The 16,065-nt window shown below is 41.6% G+C and overlaps 1 protein-coding gene across 4 annotated transcripts in view; it reads right to left on the reverse strand.

Annotated features, from left to right (window-relative positions):
• Iqch (IQ motif containing H) overlaps window positions 1–16,065 on the reverse strand; it is a 184,620-nt gene that overhangs the window by 74,458 nt on the left and 94,097 nt on the right. For 3 of the 4 annotated variants that reach the window (XM_021207472.1, XM_021207470.1, XM_021207469.1), the window contains exons 12-14: window positions 13,509–13,592; window positions 9,527–9,702; window positions 1,899–2,171 (exon numbers count right to left, since the gene is read on the reverse strand). In XM_021207472.1, the coding sequence (XP_021063131.1) occupies window positions 1,899–2,171; window positions 9,527–9,702; window positions 13,509–13,592 (533 nt within the window). The remainder of the gene's footprint in view (window positions 1–1,898; window positions 2,172–9,526; window positions 9,703–13,508; window positions 13,593–16,065) is intronic. The other variant, XM_021207473.1, reaches the window with a different exon arrangement.

Below are 16,065 nucleotides of genomic sequence, written 5' to 3' on the forward strand. Positions count from 1 at the left end.
AAATCCAACTAAGACCCAGGAATACTTATTAACCTAAATTAAAATAATCACATCTTTCACCCACTTTAAATTTACAATGTACATCAATTAAAAATCAGGATTGATTCCTCACCATCTGCACATTCACAATACTGAAAGGCTCCAATTGATTGGGTAGAGCCATTATTGTCTGGGAAAGGCTCTGTGGAAAACCTCAATTCTTGCTGACATTAGATGCATGGCTTCCAGGTAAGCACAGAACTCAAATACAGTCTGGCTGACTGCTGTACCACCAATATATGGTTTATGCCAAATAACATCCTGAGGGTCTATGAGAAGGGTTTAGTACTACTTCTGGATGCTAGGCACTAGACAGAGTTTGTAGTATATTAAATGTGTGCAGACCTTTAACCACAATTAATGTATAAAGTTCTAAAATATCGCAGAACATAGATTGCCTATGCTATTGTCAATGAAGATGGAACTAATACTCAATACAAATTTTGTATATGCATTTTGAAGACATGAAGATTGTTTAGTGTAGTTTGTGTGTTCCGTTGTATCATTTAAAAAATCTGTTTTTCTCACATTAAATCTATCAGCCAAAAAATCCTATTAGGAAGCAGAATTAAGCAACTGGCCTTGTTACCTCCCCATTCCAGTGGAAGCCTGGCCATCACTCCTCAGCTAGAACCCCAGACCATCTCTGCTATACGCTAGTGTGTTGGCCAGGAACTCTCTATAGCAGGACTCCAACACTTCAGGGCAACTTAATGTATTTATAGCAACTTCAAAATAGTCTCACTAAAGTGTGATTTGCCCAAAGGGTTCATTTTGGTTTCAGTGACTGTGTCGTGCAGAACATCCTGACTTAAGCAACTGAGAGTAGAGGGAGATTCCCCCTCTGACCCTTATTAGCTGCCTCAATGCTTACGGTTCTTTAATTTTCCAAGAAGAGGGAAAGGATATACTTTATGATTGGCTCAGAGGATGAATCGGTCAAGAGAAGTTCAGAAATAGAGGTTAGGAAACATTAACAGACAGCAGTTAATCTTTTCATTCTCTTCATCATGTAAAAAGATAGCAGTTAACTGGGAGAATACCTGCTGGAGCTAGATTAGAATGAAATGTTTCTAGAGGCTGATGGAGGAGTACCAAGCCACAGACTGGGACCAAAGGAAAACCCCAGGGGTTTTATTCCTGAAGCCATTTAACTTCCTGTTTCTGGGCCAGGTGCCCTACTCTTTTCAAGCCATTCCTGAAGAGCTGAAGTACTTGTCTCTGGAGTCGAGGATGTATACAGGACTCTTCAGTCTCATCTAACACTCAGAAGCTTCCAGGCCCCCTTCTTTTCCAAAACAGACTCTTGTGTTCTCAGGTTCCTATTAAATTGCTGGGTGATGACTGTGCCGATGAACTGATAGATATGGAGTTGCTGAATACTGACAGTAGACTAGTACTGGTGAGTAAGTAATTTACCAACACTCAGTAACTTAACCTGAAAGGTAAATATTATGGAACTTTTAGTAATTTCCTTAATGCCAGTAGAAACTTTCTCTAAAACATGAAGGCCTCCAGACTTTGTGGTTCAGACATGTAATCATAGATTCTGAGGAAGATGAGGCAGGAGGACCCTAAGCTCAAGGCCAGCTTGGGTAACTTAATGAAAGGTTGTCTCAGAAAGATAAAGAGAGCTGAGGATAAGGTCCTTTCGTACTTACCTACCATAGGAGAGGCACTGGGCTCTGTTCACAGAATAGAAAACAGAAAACCCAAACAACATGAGGCGTTGAAGATCTCTTCAGAGTGACTCAACATTCACACAGTCTTCACAGGGCAGGGCTGGAACTACATTACCTGAAGTTGTACAAGGCCAAGGGGACAGAAAATACTTGAGTAAAGAAAGTTATCCTACATACCTGTTGGTAAGTATAGATGTCATATATTCCAGGAGGCATTGGCACATTAGCATTATCAAAGATCCGTTTGCTTCCAGACTTGGCACTGTAAAGGTGAACCAGCTCAGGCTCTGAGCCCAGGATGGGGACATTCAGCATATCAGCCACAGCTAAGTCGTCTCTGTGGAGTATCCCGCCCACGATGTAGGCCTCTTCTCCTTGGATGAGATTTTTTATTCTTTTGATTGCCTTGGGACTGTACATCAGGTGAGTGGCCAGGCACATGTGATGCTTCTGGGGGATAATCAAGTCACTCCTCTTAAAAGGAATCTTTTTCTAGGCCCTACCCCAATTTGTTATATTGTACATAATAAATACATTATTAATAGCAGGCTGGGTTATGACCTATCCTGTTGTTTAGCAGTTTAAATTGATAAAAGCTGTTGGGGTGAGGGTCCATAATCGCTCTCATCTTTAGTGTTTTGGAAATAGGCTCACTGGGAATAGAACTAATTACTACACATCTGTATTTATTTGATCCACGTGGAATTATCCTTCTGTCAGAAGGAAAAGAGGCTGGCAGCCTTTGGATAATAGTGATGCATCTCCACAACACTTCTGGCATGGTTTAACACTAAAGCATCTGGAAAATCAATACCAAAAAAAAAAAAAAAAAAAAATGAAGGAGAAGGGCCCATAGTGTTCGTCCCTACATAGACTCTATACAGACTCCTAATCTGGCAACACTTTAAATGTTCCCAGAGGAGAAAGGCATTTGACTTGGTAGCCTCCACCCACATTTCACCACAGACTCCTTTTCAGAGAGCATGCGCTTTACAGTGATTATCAGGGGTGCTAGCCAACACTTGGGAAAGCACTCCTGAAGAGAAAATATTTAAAATTTTCAGCAATATTCAAATTTTTTCCAATACAAACTTTAAAAACCCCTATTTTGACTAGGTAGACGTGGCTCAGAAATTCCTGTGTCTGACTCATTCAATCCAAGAATTCTATTCATGTCTAGCAGGGGGAGAGGACAGCTAGATGGTCAGCACTCACCAAACCTCATACACCACATTTCAGCACATATAAGACCTCCCCCCTCCCTCCATCTCTCTCTCTCTCCCTCCCTCCCTCCCTCCCTCCCTCCTCCTTCCCTCTTCCCTCCCTGTCTGTCTCTCCCTCTCTCCTCCCTCTCTGCCTCTTTCCTTCCCTCTCCTTTCCTCCCTCCTTCTCTTCCTGTCTCTCCCTCTCTCCCCTCTCTGTCTCTCTCTCTCCTCTCTCTTTCTACATGTTTTAATCTATATTAAAGTTATTTGTTTTCTACAAGTCTCCGTTTCCTCATCTGTAAGAAGAGGATAGCAGTGCCAGCCTTAGGGATGTTGTGAGGACTGAATGAGATAATGCACTGTCAAGTATTGATCTAGTACGTGGGACCCGGTAAGCACCTGATGAATGGCACAGTAACCATCATGAAAAAGGTAGAGTAGGTAGAGGGTGAAGTACACTTCATGGCACAGCGAGGCCTTTCTAAGATGAAGAGAGGCATAGAAAAGCCACTGCCCAAGGATGGACTATTAGAAGCTTAGACTGAGTCTACTGTAAGAGTGCTACAGTGTTTTCATTCCCTATTATTGATGGGATAGCATGAAACCCAAGAAAGTGCTGAAAGTTTGTAATCAAATGCAGCTGGGCTTTCAATCCAGTTCTACTCTGACTCAGACTCCACAAGCCCATTTCTTTATAATTAGTAGTAACTAGAGAGAAAACAATTATCTGTATGCTAGAGTTGCTACAAGAATGAAATAAGGTCATGAACATGCATAACATTGGGACAATGATAAAAATGATAGTAATAGTAATTTTTAATAGAGAAAAACTTCTTAAAAATAAAACAATTAAAATGTCATGCTGATAATACAGTGCAAAGGTACTGGATCCTTAAGGGAATTCAAGGGGTTTTAAGAGGTAGCACCTTGCATAATTTTAAGGAAAATTTATTTATGTAAATGCAGAAATGTAAATGACTGTGTTTAAGAATATCCAATGCATCTGTTCATAAATGGTTTCTGGATCTATAACTTCCAAGTGTGTGACAAGAGATATGAGCTAGAAATCAGACTCGAATGAATCTGCAACTTGCTGGGTGATTTAGAGCAGGACTGCTTCAAGTTTTTCCTACTTGTCATCCCTATTCCCAGGAGAAATCTTATGCAACTCCAAGCGTTTATAAAATAGTTATACAAATCAAACTTTTATTAATAATAAATAAATAATTTTGAAACAATTCTTTGGCATATATATAATTTTATCACTTATTAAAGATAAAAGCAAATTCATATACTAATGAGATTATATGCTTATCTATTTTTTATAAAAAATTAAGTCTTGGGGAATATGCTGGAGGGCATAGAACATTTTCACTATTTTCTCAGAATTTATTAATATTTTTATTTTATTGTCTTCAATGTTGAAAATGCTACTTTGCATAAATACAAAATACCAAAAATGTTCATAGGGACATTTTAGAAATTATTATCCCAAGCCAAAATTAATTGAAAGATTTTTAAAACTATGACTCAGCAACTCAGCAGCATTTTAAATACATTTTTATTAGTGTGTGTCCCTCTGAGGCCTTATGTGCAGAGTGTTTGCTTTTGCAGGGACCCGTGGAAGGCAGAAGAGCACATGTGACCCCCTCAGACTGGAGTCATAGGTGCTTGTGAGCTGCCGGGTGGATAAGGAACCTAACCCGGGTCTTCTGGAAGAGCAGTCAGCTGGGCTGTCTTTCTAGCCCCTGACAGCAATTTTAAAGATCAGTCTAACAGAATGCAATGCAAAGACACAAGTTTGATACTTAACTTGCTTGGTAATGATGGTAGGAAAGTATCTAATGTCTTTGATTCCTGTAATTAAACCATATTCCTATAAAAGCAGGAAAGTTTGTATGCACAGTGTGTTTGTTAGTTTTTGTTTGCTTAACCCAAGCTAGAGTCATCTGGGAAGAGAAACCTCAATTGAGGAAATGCCCCTATTAGATCGGCCTGTGGGTAAGCCGGTGTGGGTAAGCCCGTGTGGGTAAGCCTGTGTGGGTAAGCCGGTGTGGGTAAGCCCGTGTGGGTAAGCCCGTGTGGGTAAGCCCGTGTGGGTAAGCTGGTGTGGGTAAGCCAGTGTGGGTAAGCCTGTGTGGGTAAGCCCGTGTGGGTAAGCCCGTGTGGGTAAGCCCGTGTGGTTAAACTCCTGTGGGTAAGCCCATGAAGGTAAGCCGGTGAGGCAGGTTCTGGATTGAAGATGGATGTGAGGGCCCACACTGCTGCTCCTGCAGAAGACCTGGGTTAGTTTCCCAGCAATCACATGGTAACATACAGCTGCCTCACTGAGGGTGATGCTGCCCTGGGCAGGTGGTCCTGACTTGCATGAAAAAGCAGGCTGGGGCAAGCTATAGACAGCAAGCCAGTCAGCAGCTATCCTCCATGGTCTCTATTTCAAGCTCGTCAGTCCAGGTTCCTGCCTTCACTTCCTGACCTTTCTTCATGATAGACTCTAAGCTCTACAATAAAATAAACCCTTTCCTCTGCACTTTGCTTGTGGACAGTGCTCATCATAACAATAGAAACTTTAAGACATAGAGTGAAAGCACTGTAATGCATAACACACCTCGGTCTCCAGGTGAGCAGAGGCATTTTAGGCAGTGTTAGATGGCACTGTTTGGGGCTGGAGGATGGCTCAGTAGTTAAGAGCACTTGCTGCTCGTATAGAGGACCTGGGTTAGGTCCCCAGCAATCACATGGGAGCACACAACTGCCTGAAACTGGCTTCAGTGGATCTAATGCCCTCTTCTGGCTTCAGTTGGCAGCAAGCACAGATGGGACACAGACATATGCAGGCAAAACACGCAAACACAGAAGCAACACAAAAAAACCAAGTTTCAGTTTGTTTATGAAGGCATGTATAGTGCAGGGTGTACAGGTTGTGTAGTCAGCATTGAGGCTACAGGACGTTTGTGCCGCGTGACATAAACAAGAGTCACTGACTTTGAATTAACTATTGAGCACAGTGTGTTTAGCAGTTATCTCAGTGTCTGTTTTCATGGCTTCTCATTCAGTTCACGGCCTCGAGTTAAGAAGCTGAACATGGAGCACTCTGCCTTCCTTCCTCATAGTCAAGTGTCTTTCCAGCTCTGAGAGAGCTCCTAAGCAAAGCCAGAGCACTTCCATATTTATTATATAATGTTTAAATGCGTAAAATCTGCAGTGTGGATGTATGTAACACTACTGAACTGAACTCTTAAAAATGGCTGCGATGGTAGAACTTTATCTTGTACTTTATCGCCCAAAAAGGGGGCAGGGGGAGGAAAAACCCAGAGTTCCTCTGAGAAGATTTAGCTAATTTACTGTTGGACCCCTCCTCCAAGTCAGGAGGTGAAGTCTGGGCCTCAGATCTCCCGAAGTTTCTTTTGCTGTTGTCACTTGATTTCAGCTGTAGTTACTGATCACCTGTCCTGCCTTTCCAATCGCTTTCCTTTCCCACAAATTACTTCTGTGTGGAAATATGCAAGAAATAAAGCATACCCAGAACTTGATGTACAGCAAGGACTTGATGATAGATAAGAAGCTCACAGCTGGACTTGCAAAGACGGCTCCAGAGAGCATCTGCTGTTTTCCCAGAGGAGTCAGCACCCGCATCCGGTGGCTCACAACAACTCTAACTCTAGACGAGGCAGCAACCTCTTCTGATCTCAGTGAGCTCCCTCTCCCTCTCTCTCTCTCTCTCTCTCTCTCTCTCTCTCTCTCTCTCTCTCTCTCTCTCTCTGTCTTAAAAATAAAATAAACCCTTAAAATAGAAGCTCAAAGTGTTCGTCATATCATCTCTCATTTGATCAAGACAGCAGTCCTTGCCATGTAGATGAATGATTTGTCCGGAGTTATACAGCTGTGACCATAAAGTAGAGGATGTGACCCCCAGTTAGCACAGCTGGTATGCCCATCCTACAAAACAAGAAGTGAAGGCCTGGGTGCTTATGAACTGTGAAGAGAGGAAAGCAGATACAAGAACCAGGTTCAAGCTCTGAGTACTTGTGCCAACTGGGGTAGATTTCTGTCCCCTCTAGATTTACACATCTCTGTTGACAGGCATGCACTCCTGCTCCATGTCATGTCTGGGCATGCCAGCTGGTGTCTTCAGGCACGATGGCACCATGTAGTATCCTCAGTGTGTGCTTTAAGATTCAGGTGTGAGTAAGTGGTGGCAGAGGACATGCCACTGACCTGAGGCCTTGTTAAGCACTAAGAGAAAATCTGCTTCATCAGTTCTAGACAGGAGGTTATCCTAGATGACGAAGATCTAGACTGTTCCTAATCCCCTTCCTTAGGCTAGTTTTCTTTTTTCTTTTTTCTTTTCTTTTCTTTTTGGTTTTTCGAGACAGGGTTTCTCTTATAGTCCTGGCTGTCCTGGAACTCACTTTGTAGACCAGGCTGGTCTCGAACTCAGAAATCTGCCTGCCTCTGCCTCCCGAGTGCGCCACCATGCCCGGCTCCTTATGGCTAGTTTTCTTTACCACCACTTATTTCTTATTTTTGACCTGTGACAAAGAATGCCTTCAAAAACATTAAAATACTCCAAAAATGGCATGATGACTCTTGCACACTTACCATTACAAATCTTAGCTTTATATAGTAACTTTGAAAGATGCACAAACAGATTTTTGGCATGCTTTTAAAAATCTCCTCAAAGCCATCCATTTGAATGAAAATCAGCACTGACACAATCTCTCAGACCCATTAAAAAGAAATAAAGCAATAGCTAAACAGGAGCAGAACTGATTTGAAAGAGGGAGCTTAATTTTTGTGTTTTAAAAAGTTGATTGCCTATGAGAGATTAATCACTCAAATAATTTGAATTTATGCTTCAAGCAGCAATATTAAGCACTTCAAATCTGCATACCTGTTTCTGCCAGCCAGGACCTGCCGTGGCTGGAGCTCATGCTGTCAAGGGTGCTGCTGCTTGGCTCTAGCTTGGAAGTGGAAAGGCCACTGCCAGGGCAACCTTGTCAGGGAGAGACGTGGGGAGCACTCTGGAGTTACCCAGTCCATCCCCTGTCTCATATGAAGAACAGAGGATAAGAACGCTAAAGAGGCTTGCCCGAGGTCACTGGGTCACCCACAAATAAAGCAGTTATCCCAGTGTGTAATAGTGACCTACAGGAGACAGATTTTGGTTCACAATCTGGTCCTACTATGGACACTGAACTAGAAAATGAGTTTTGGTTTCTGTAGCCATAAAAGAACAGCAATGATTTCAGTGTCGCCACATTGTATAAAACTCAAGTGAAAAATACATACTAAGAATCCAATAAATGTTACTTTACCTACCACCCTTATCACAAATCCCCCTTTCTGCTTAGTGCCTGTTCCATTTCAGATATGCACACACTCTATTGGCAGCCAGCAGGTGTGAACGTGAGTTTCTGCCTCTGTGAATAGCAATAGTTTAACCACAATGGTTTTTGGTGTTTTTCTTCTTTGCTTCCTAGCATCCATATCAATTGTGCCATCGAGGGCATGAGATAGGCAGGAAGCACCAGAGATCCTGCATTTGATGGAGGGTCTGAGAAGACCCCGTTGTGATAGTTTGTGCTTCTCCTCCCTTTCCACAGCCAGTGAGGCAGAGCCGAACAGAACACTGTGGGGACTGCTGAGGTGTCCTCGGTGGGTGAGATGTTGCTCTTGATAAAAGGGTGGATGCTGAGGGTGCTTCACACAGCTGAAGGCTACAGCAGCACTCCCCTCCTGAAACCCCCGGCTGCAACTTCCTCAGGTTCAAACTCCCTCCCTCCCACTAGTTTCTCTGCCAATCCGTATGGGGTGCCTCATCTATAAATGGAGAGTGTTATCTGCTGGCAAATGCAGTCTTCCTTTTTTTGAAACCAACTTCAAAATGGGATAGCCCATCAGATAACAGAATGTGTTGGGGGAGTTAAGTTCTGGTTAGAATGTGGAGACGTCCCTTTCAACTCATCTGCTGTACTGCCGTCGACTAGGACTCTGCCCTCGTGGTTCCAGCCACCTCTCAGCAGCTCTAATGCAGGGATGAGAGTCCTTTCCATCCATTATAAACCAGTACATTAAAATATGAGCCTTGTTCATAGAGAACCACATGCTGTGGAACATCAAGGCCACTTCCCCTAATGGAATAAAAATATGGACTAACAAGGAATGCCTATGTGAGCGTCAGACACTGGGGGCCCTGGTCCACACTCTGTCCCTGAGTAGCTTTATGGCTGGATAGGCCAGCATTTGATGAGGGTATAAAGAAGACCCCAAGAGTATAAGGAAGCCTTTCACTGTCCTGGCCAACTCCACAGAGATTAAGAAAAGGGGTGATAAGAGTTGTAAATCTACCCATTTGACTGTACCTCCCAGGAGCTGCAATTAGGCTCTGCCACAGAAACAGGACAGGGGCAATGCGGCTAAGTTTGAAAGTTAAACTGTGGTATTTATTTCCTACAGTCCAACTAGTCGTCTAATCAGCAAAGCTGTTAAACTTGCAATAATATTTCACTGATGTGTACCAGAGCATTGCAAGTTATAAAATTTCCAATTTAATTTTACTACATCCCTGAAGCCATAGTAATTAGAAAGCAAACTCACAGTGAAGAAGTTTACAGCTTCAGGGGTGATAATTCTGAACCTGTTCTGCAGGTCAGTCCTATCCCCATAGTACCCCGTTTTGACAGCTGCTTGTAGACTCAGGAGTTTTCTGTAGTACAGCTTTAACTCATCCGTCATAGGATGGGAACAGATGTAGATGACATTGACGTTGGCATCTAAGAAATAGCAGGCACAAAGTTAATTACTAATATAAAGGTAAGTGACTCAATTGGAACGCTGGCATCCAATTGATGTTACAGTGGTTTAAAACAAAGAGCACATCCAAAAGCCACACCAAGTTCATTTACATTGGCTTTGCATGTCTCAGTAATCTAAATCGGCCCTTCTGTACTATGTTTCTCTAATAAAGAAGACACTACCACCAACAAAGTACACAATACTGTGAGGGACCGTGAAGCAAACGTTCAGACAATGCACAGGGATCTGACTTAACCATTCTCTTTAACATCACTGGGAATGAATCCCATTCAGGTCAGCAAATTATAAAGCAGACCCATTAACTTTAGAAAGCTGATGAAATTTCACTGGCACCCTATGCTTGGATTTGACAGGGCCAGTTCAGGGAAGGACTTGGTAGAATAAATGGGCTCATGATGACCATCAGTGATTCCCTCGGAAACCCACCCTATCCTGGACAGGAATATATTACTTCAGAGCAAATCTAATGATTCCTGCTCCAAAGAAAACGTTGCCCCAACTGCTTTTTTCCTTAAGGTGTGCTTCTTACCTCGCACATAGAAAAAGTCTTAATTGACTATCTGGTTCAAACGGAAGAGTGAGATGAGATTACTCACTCTGGGCTGCAGAACATTCTAGGGAGTGCAGATGGAAATTAGCAGCCAGTGGAGCTATTAGTTCATAAAATAACTAACTGATCTAGCTATGAATAGGAACAAAGCTTGATATCCCAGAAAACCTAGGGATCAGTGGATGGAGACATTGAGCCTTTAGGAGCAGCCATTTCCTGTGCACAAGTCACACAGGCCCTCTGGGGAGTTCAGAGGAGGGTCGGCTAAAAGTGTCACCTTGGGCTTCGAAGGTCAGGAGGGGTTGCTAGCCTGATTTGTTCAGTGTGGCAGAATACACAGAACATGGACTGATTCAATTCTAGCTTACTTCCTAGGTCCCTGGGCACATTATTTAACTTCTCTAAGCACTGGCTCCTTCACTTGTAGAGTGGGATGTTAAGTCGCCTGTATAGAGGCTTAAGGTATTAAAAGAAAGGAAACACAGGATATGCTGACCGAATGGCACAGTCAGTGTGACTCCCTGCCATGCCCTCTGCAGCTGGGCTCCTTTTGATTAACCCCTTGATTTACTATGATGAAGTGGTGTCATCTGTGACCTCTGCTAAGTTTTCAGTCTATTAATCCAAGCTCCCCCCCCTTTTCCTCCCTGAGACAGGGTTTCATGTAGCCCAGGCTGCCCTTTAACTCACTATGCAGTAGACTCTGGGTTAGAACTCCTGACCCTCCTGCCTCCACTCCCTAAGTGCTGGTATTATGGGTTACACTCCCAGGCCAGGCTTATGCAGTGCTGGAGGTCAAAGTCAAGGCTTTATGCATGCTAGGCAAGCACTCTCCCAACTGAGTTCCCACCAGCCTTCACCAGGCCCCTTAAATTCAAGGTTTATATTCTGCATGTCCCCCAGCCACAGTACAATGTAGACTACACAGGAATTACTCAGTAAGTCCTCAGGGTTAGCTGGGGATCTAGAAGAATACAGAGATTTAGATGGTTGAATGTTTTGCTCACTTAGTGAGATATATGGCATGCAGGAAAAATCTCTCCCTATGAAGACAAAGTGTCTCTTAAACTGGCCCGGTAAAAGGCTGGTATGGAGGTGTTCCATATATGTAAATATTTAAGGGGCTACCACTTTATTTTGAAACCAGATTGCCATATAAATGTCAAAATGAAGTAGCCGGACAGACAGTAATTAAATAACCTGTATCCAATTGCTGACTGATCACGTGATTTATTGTTAGCCTTGCATTTTGGAGAAGAAACTAGTGTCTTACCAAACTAGTGAGCCTAAAAGGCAAATGTGTGTTCTTATTGTTGCTTTGATTTGTGTGTGTGTGTGTGTGTGTGTGTGTGTGTTTTTAAAGAAAACCATAAAAGAATAGGATATAAACAGCAAAAATAGCTATAGTAACAGAAGAAGAATTTTTCTTGGAAAAAAATCTCTAGGCTTCAAATAATAAGAAACCAAAATGAGAATTGCACTTCTCTTGTTCATTTATGTCAAAGCAATATACATCACTAACTGTAATATACAGGGTAAGTGTGATTTCACTAGGAATCTACAAATTCAATTAACTGTTAGCTATGGAAAGGAGCAGTTATGAAGATGAAAGTTTCTTTGATTGGCAGTCAAAATCGGTTCCTCTGTTACTCATCTAGAAATTGAAAGGTACTAGCTAAAGGGCCTCTACCAGACAATCCTGATGTCACAGCCAATAGCCAGTGGCAAGTTTTAGCAGTGTGATCAGATAGTCTCCACTTCCCTCCTGAATAAGCAGGAAAACCAGTGCCCTTTACTAGTAGTTAACGGAATAAAAGAAGTGGGTTTTTTCCCCAAATTACTTTTCATTTCCTTTTCCTAGTTTTATTTCACAAGAAAGGACTTTGACCATTGGTGGTCCCCTCTGCACCGCCCTGCTCTTGAGGAGGCTGTGTGGTCATACTGCTGTATCAGAATGATAATGTGCCAGAAAATGGCACGATCTCTCAGAAATGTCTATAGCTGCAAAATGTCATCTTTGAAGGTACAGACAGAATTACTGGATTATTCAAAAACTGTAGCTTAATACTTTTTTCTTCTATAATAAGGAACTTCTATAAAAACACTCCTTTGTGGTGGTTTGTACTATATATAGAAGGGTATATAAAAAGCTGAGGAAAAAATTAATTCAAATAAATCAGAGCAAAGTCTGCCCTCTGCTGCACCTCAGTGGTTCTAGCCAGCCAGGCTTTTAGTTGAAATAGCTCAGCACTAACAAATCAATCTCACATCACTAAAGGGCTTGTTGTGTGATGCAAAAACACAGCATCGGTGCCTAGATAACATATTAAAGCAATTATACTATTATTATTTTAGGACACTGTAAATTTCTAGTACTGATGTATTTTTGTTACCAAATGGCATTTATAAAATAATAATGATATTGAAATATCTATGAATCATGTAAAGTATGCCATTCCAGGGAGCCAGCTAAGTTGGCCATTGATAATATAAAATTCTTTCTTGTATTGCTTAAATAAGAGACAAAGCGATTATATTTTAACAAAGAAGTTCTTATAAACTTCTAAAAATCTAATTTTTATTTAACCTTTAATTTTGAGCCAGTTCCTCACAAACTAACTTGATTTATTGCATATGCTTGTAATCTTTTTTTTGTTTTTTTTAAGCCTTGGCATCTGTGTATTTCTGTCTCCTGGACCCAGGTCTGAGCTGGGAGCTGACTGAAGAGCTCCCTCCAGCACTTGACTCATGCAGAGACATTTCCATCTATCCCAGGTTCGCACCTCTAGGAATTCCTTCCACAAGGCACATGCTTTCTCACAGTCACCTTTGCTCCCTCCCACTCTCACAGTGGAGACACCACTCTTCACTTGGGCACCACTTTTACTCTGCCCAGAAGACAGAATAGACATTCTTGACACACATAGAGAATTTTGACTCCATTCACTGCAAGAACCCAATAACTCAAATTATTTGAGTCTATTGGAGAGAAACTGTTATTCAAAAAAGAATTTAGAAAACTATTTGAGTAGTTGTTCAAACATTTTAAAATTCAAGTTGATTTCACTGTAAATATGTTACTTAAAATACTCAGAAAATAATTAGAATGTTAAGTTCTTTCCTTGTAGAGGGTGGAAATAAGAAATAATGAATACTTAACCAATATCTGCTTTAAGGTTGTGACAGTCATTGATGTAAAACTATTTACTGTACCTATGATGTCGCACAGCCTCCCCAGCTGCATGTTCTGTTCTACGTCCAAATCAAAAATGTGTTTTCTCACATACTGGGAGTACCCTAAAAGGCAAACAAAGTGTCAAAACAGAGACAGCATACTGATATAGAAGAGTGGCAGATGGGAATTTCAGAATGGCACAGTCTGCATTTTTTTTTTTTTTTTAGGTCAAAATGTATTCCCTCTGCAGCATCTTGCAGAAACAATAAACTCCTAAGATTTCAGTCTGCACTTTACATGCAGCCAGGGTGGAAGACACGCTATGTAGCAAGCTCTGCAATAGAGGTTTTTGTTTTTTTAATACCAACAAAGCTCCTAATAGCCAAAATTACAAATGTGTGGAGAAAACATCTGACATTTAACATGAGTGGTCAGGCCATCTAAGAATGTTAAGCTCGGGCTGAAGGATTGCTTTGGCTTTAGAATCATGCGGCACTTTGAAGCTGGATCACAAAATCATGCTACACAGGGTTCAGTCAAACCCTTTGCTGTCAGAAACATCTATTCAAGGAACTCACGTATTAAAGAAGCTGTTGGTCAGAAGAACTTTTAACCTTCAAAGGGCAGGAAAGGTAAAGGCATTATTAGTACTAAGAAAGTCTCATGGTTCCTTTGTTTTTACTGGAGATGAAACAGAGGGAAAACACACATGTCCCCACTGTCCAGAAATCCCACGAAAGAGCAGCAGCTTCTGCTCGCATCAGGCCTCTAGAAACAAGTGGGTCTAACCCTGAGCCATGCACCCCCACAAGCAGGATAGGAAGAGGTGCTGTGATGAACCGAAGGTAGAATTCTCTTAAAAACTAAAACCACGTCCCATGTTTTGAGAGATGCTTCCATGCCTCCTTGTGGTTACTGAGCCCAAACACAAGCCTGTAGTGCAACTGCTGCAGAGAAAGGGGTTTTACCGACAAATCCAGGAGATGAGGCATATTGCTTTTTCAGCATAAGGAAAACTATAGCAATTCATGCAAGGGGGCTTCAGACCAAATGAACTCTGATAATTGCTTTGCTTTGATGTCAGTGTTTAAACACCAGACAACATCTGAAAAGCAAATGAGTTTATAATTCATCTGAAAGTCTCTCTGTTTTATGTATATGAACTTAAAAATTAAAGAGACAGAAGGACTAATGAATGGTTTGAGTCATTTTAGAAAATGACTATTAATTTCTCAAATAATTTAGGGAACCACTCCACATGTGAAAGTGAACAGAGGTAGGTAGGATTTCAATGTTGTTCTTATGCATGGCTGTGATATTGTAACTCTTAGGATTTTGTATATCTACATTTAATCTATTCGGGTAAATGTCCTAGAAGACATATTAGCAAATAACATATATTGAGACGATAAAAAGATAAGGAAAATGCTTGCGGGATAGAGTGTGATGTAAACACATTCCTGAGCCTGTTCGTACCTACATCTTCTTTCTAAAGTAAAGATAAAAGGAAGCGTGAAATTTCTCATTCAGATGATGCCCAATTTAAAATGTAAAAGGCCTTTGATCACTTTGTAGTCGCATGTGCAGCACAGGAGTAAGTCTGTGCTTCATTCATGTGCTTGAGGCCAGCCTTCCAACAAATTACTGGTACCTCTTTACCGCTGATCAAGGATGTAAACACATACACAAAGCTTTAAGAACTGGCTACTTAGCCCTATTCATACACCCATTTTCTGTTAGCACTCTCAGAAAATTGTTATAGAGAATCATGTGAAATAACAGATATGAAAACACTTTGAAATTTTCATAGTATGAAAGATAAGATGAAAGATAAGTTATTTTAATGTTATGAGGTATGTGCACTTCCAAGGGACAGGACACATTCTGTGATAAGCAACATGGACATCCCATGACATGCAATGTATACACCACCAATAAAGCAAAAGTAAGCAGGCATTTTTAGATTTTTATTGACATGTCCATGTGTGAGTGGGTATGTGAGTGTGTGCACATGCATGTGTGTTTGTATGCTACATATGTTGAGGTGCCCAGAGAGGCCAGAGAGCACCGGATTCCTTGGAGCTAGAGTTACAGGTAGTTCTAAGCTGACTGATGTGGTTGCAAGGACTTGAATTTGAGTTCTCTGGAAGAGCAGCAAGTGTTCTTAATGCCTGAGTTATCTCCTAGCCCTGGGGAATCACTTTTGGCTTCTGTTTTGTTTTAAAGTCAAGTTTATTTTTATGTTGTGCACATCCACAAGGTACATTTGTTGATAATAGGTGAAAGCTCTTACAATGCTGGTAGCATAGAGTAAATACTATGGTGAGAACAACCAGGCAAGCTTCAGCAAGAAACCCAACTGTGGCTTTGGTATTGAGCACTGTGTCTACGTCACTGAGAAAGCATACTTTAGAATAACACTACACTCCAGGGAATAAAGGAGGGAGACCCTAGCTAAGACTCCTAGCAATGGGGGATATGGAACCTGAACCAGCCATCTCCTGTAACCAGGCAAGACTACCAATGGAGGAACTGGGACAACTCGGCCACAAACCTTTTGACCCAAAATTTGTCCTGCCTACAAGATGTGCAGGG

Source organism: Mus pahari, chromosome 10 (assembly GCF_900095145.1).
Source record: "Mus pahari chromosome 10, PAHARI_EIJ_v1.1, whole genome shotgun sequence".
Taxonomy (NCBI): domain Eukaryota; kingdom Metazoa; phylum Chordata; class Mammalia; order Rodentia; family Muridae; genus Mus; species Mus pahari.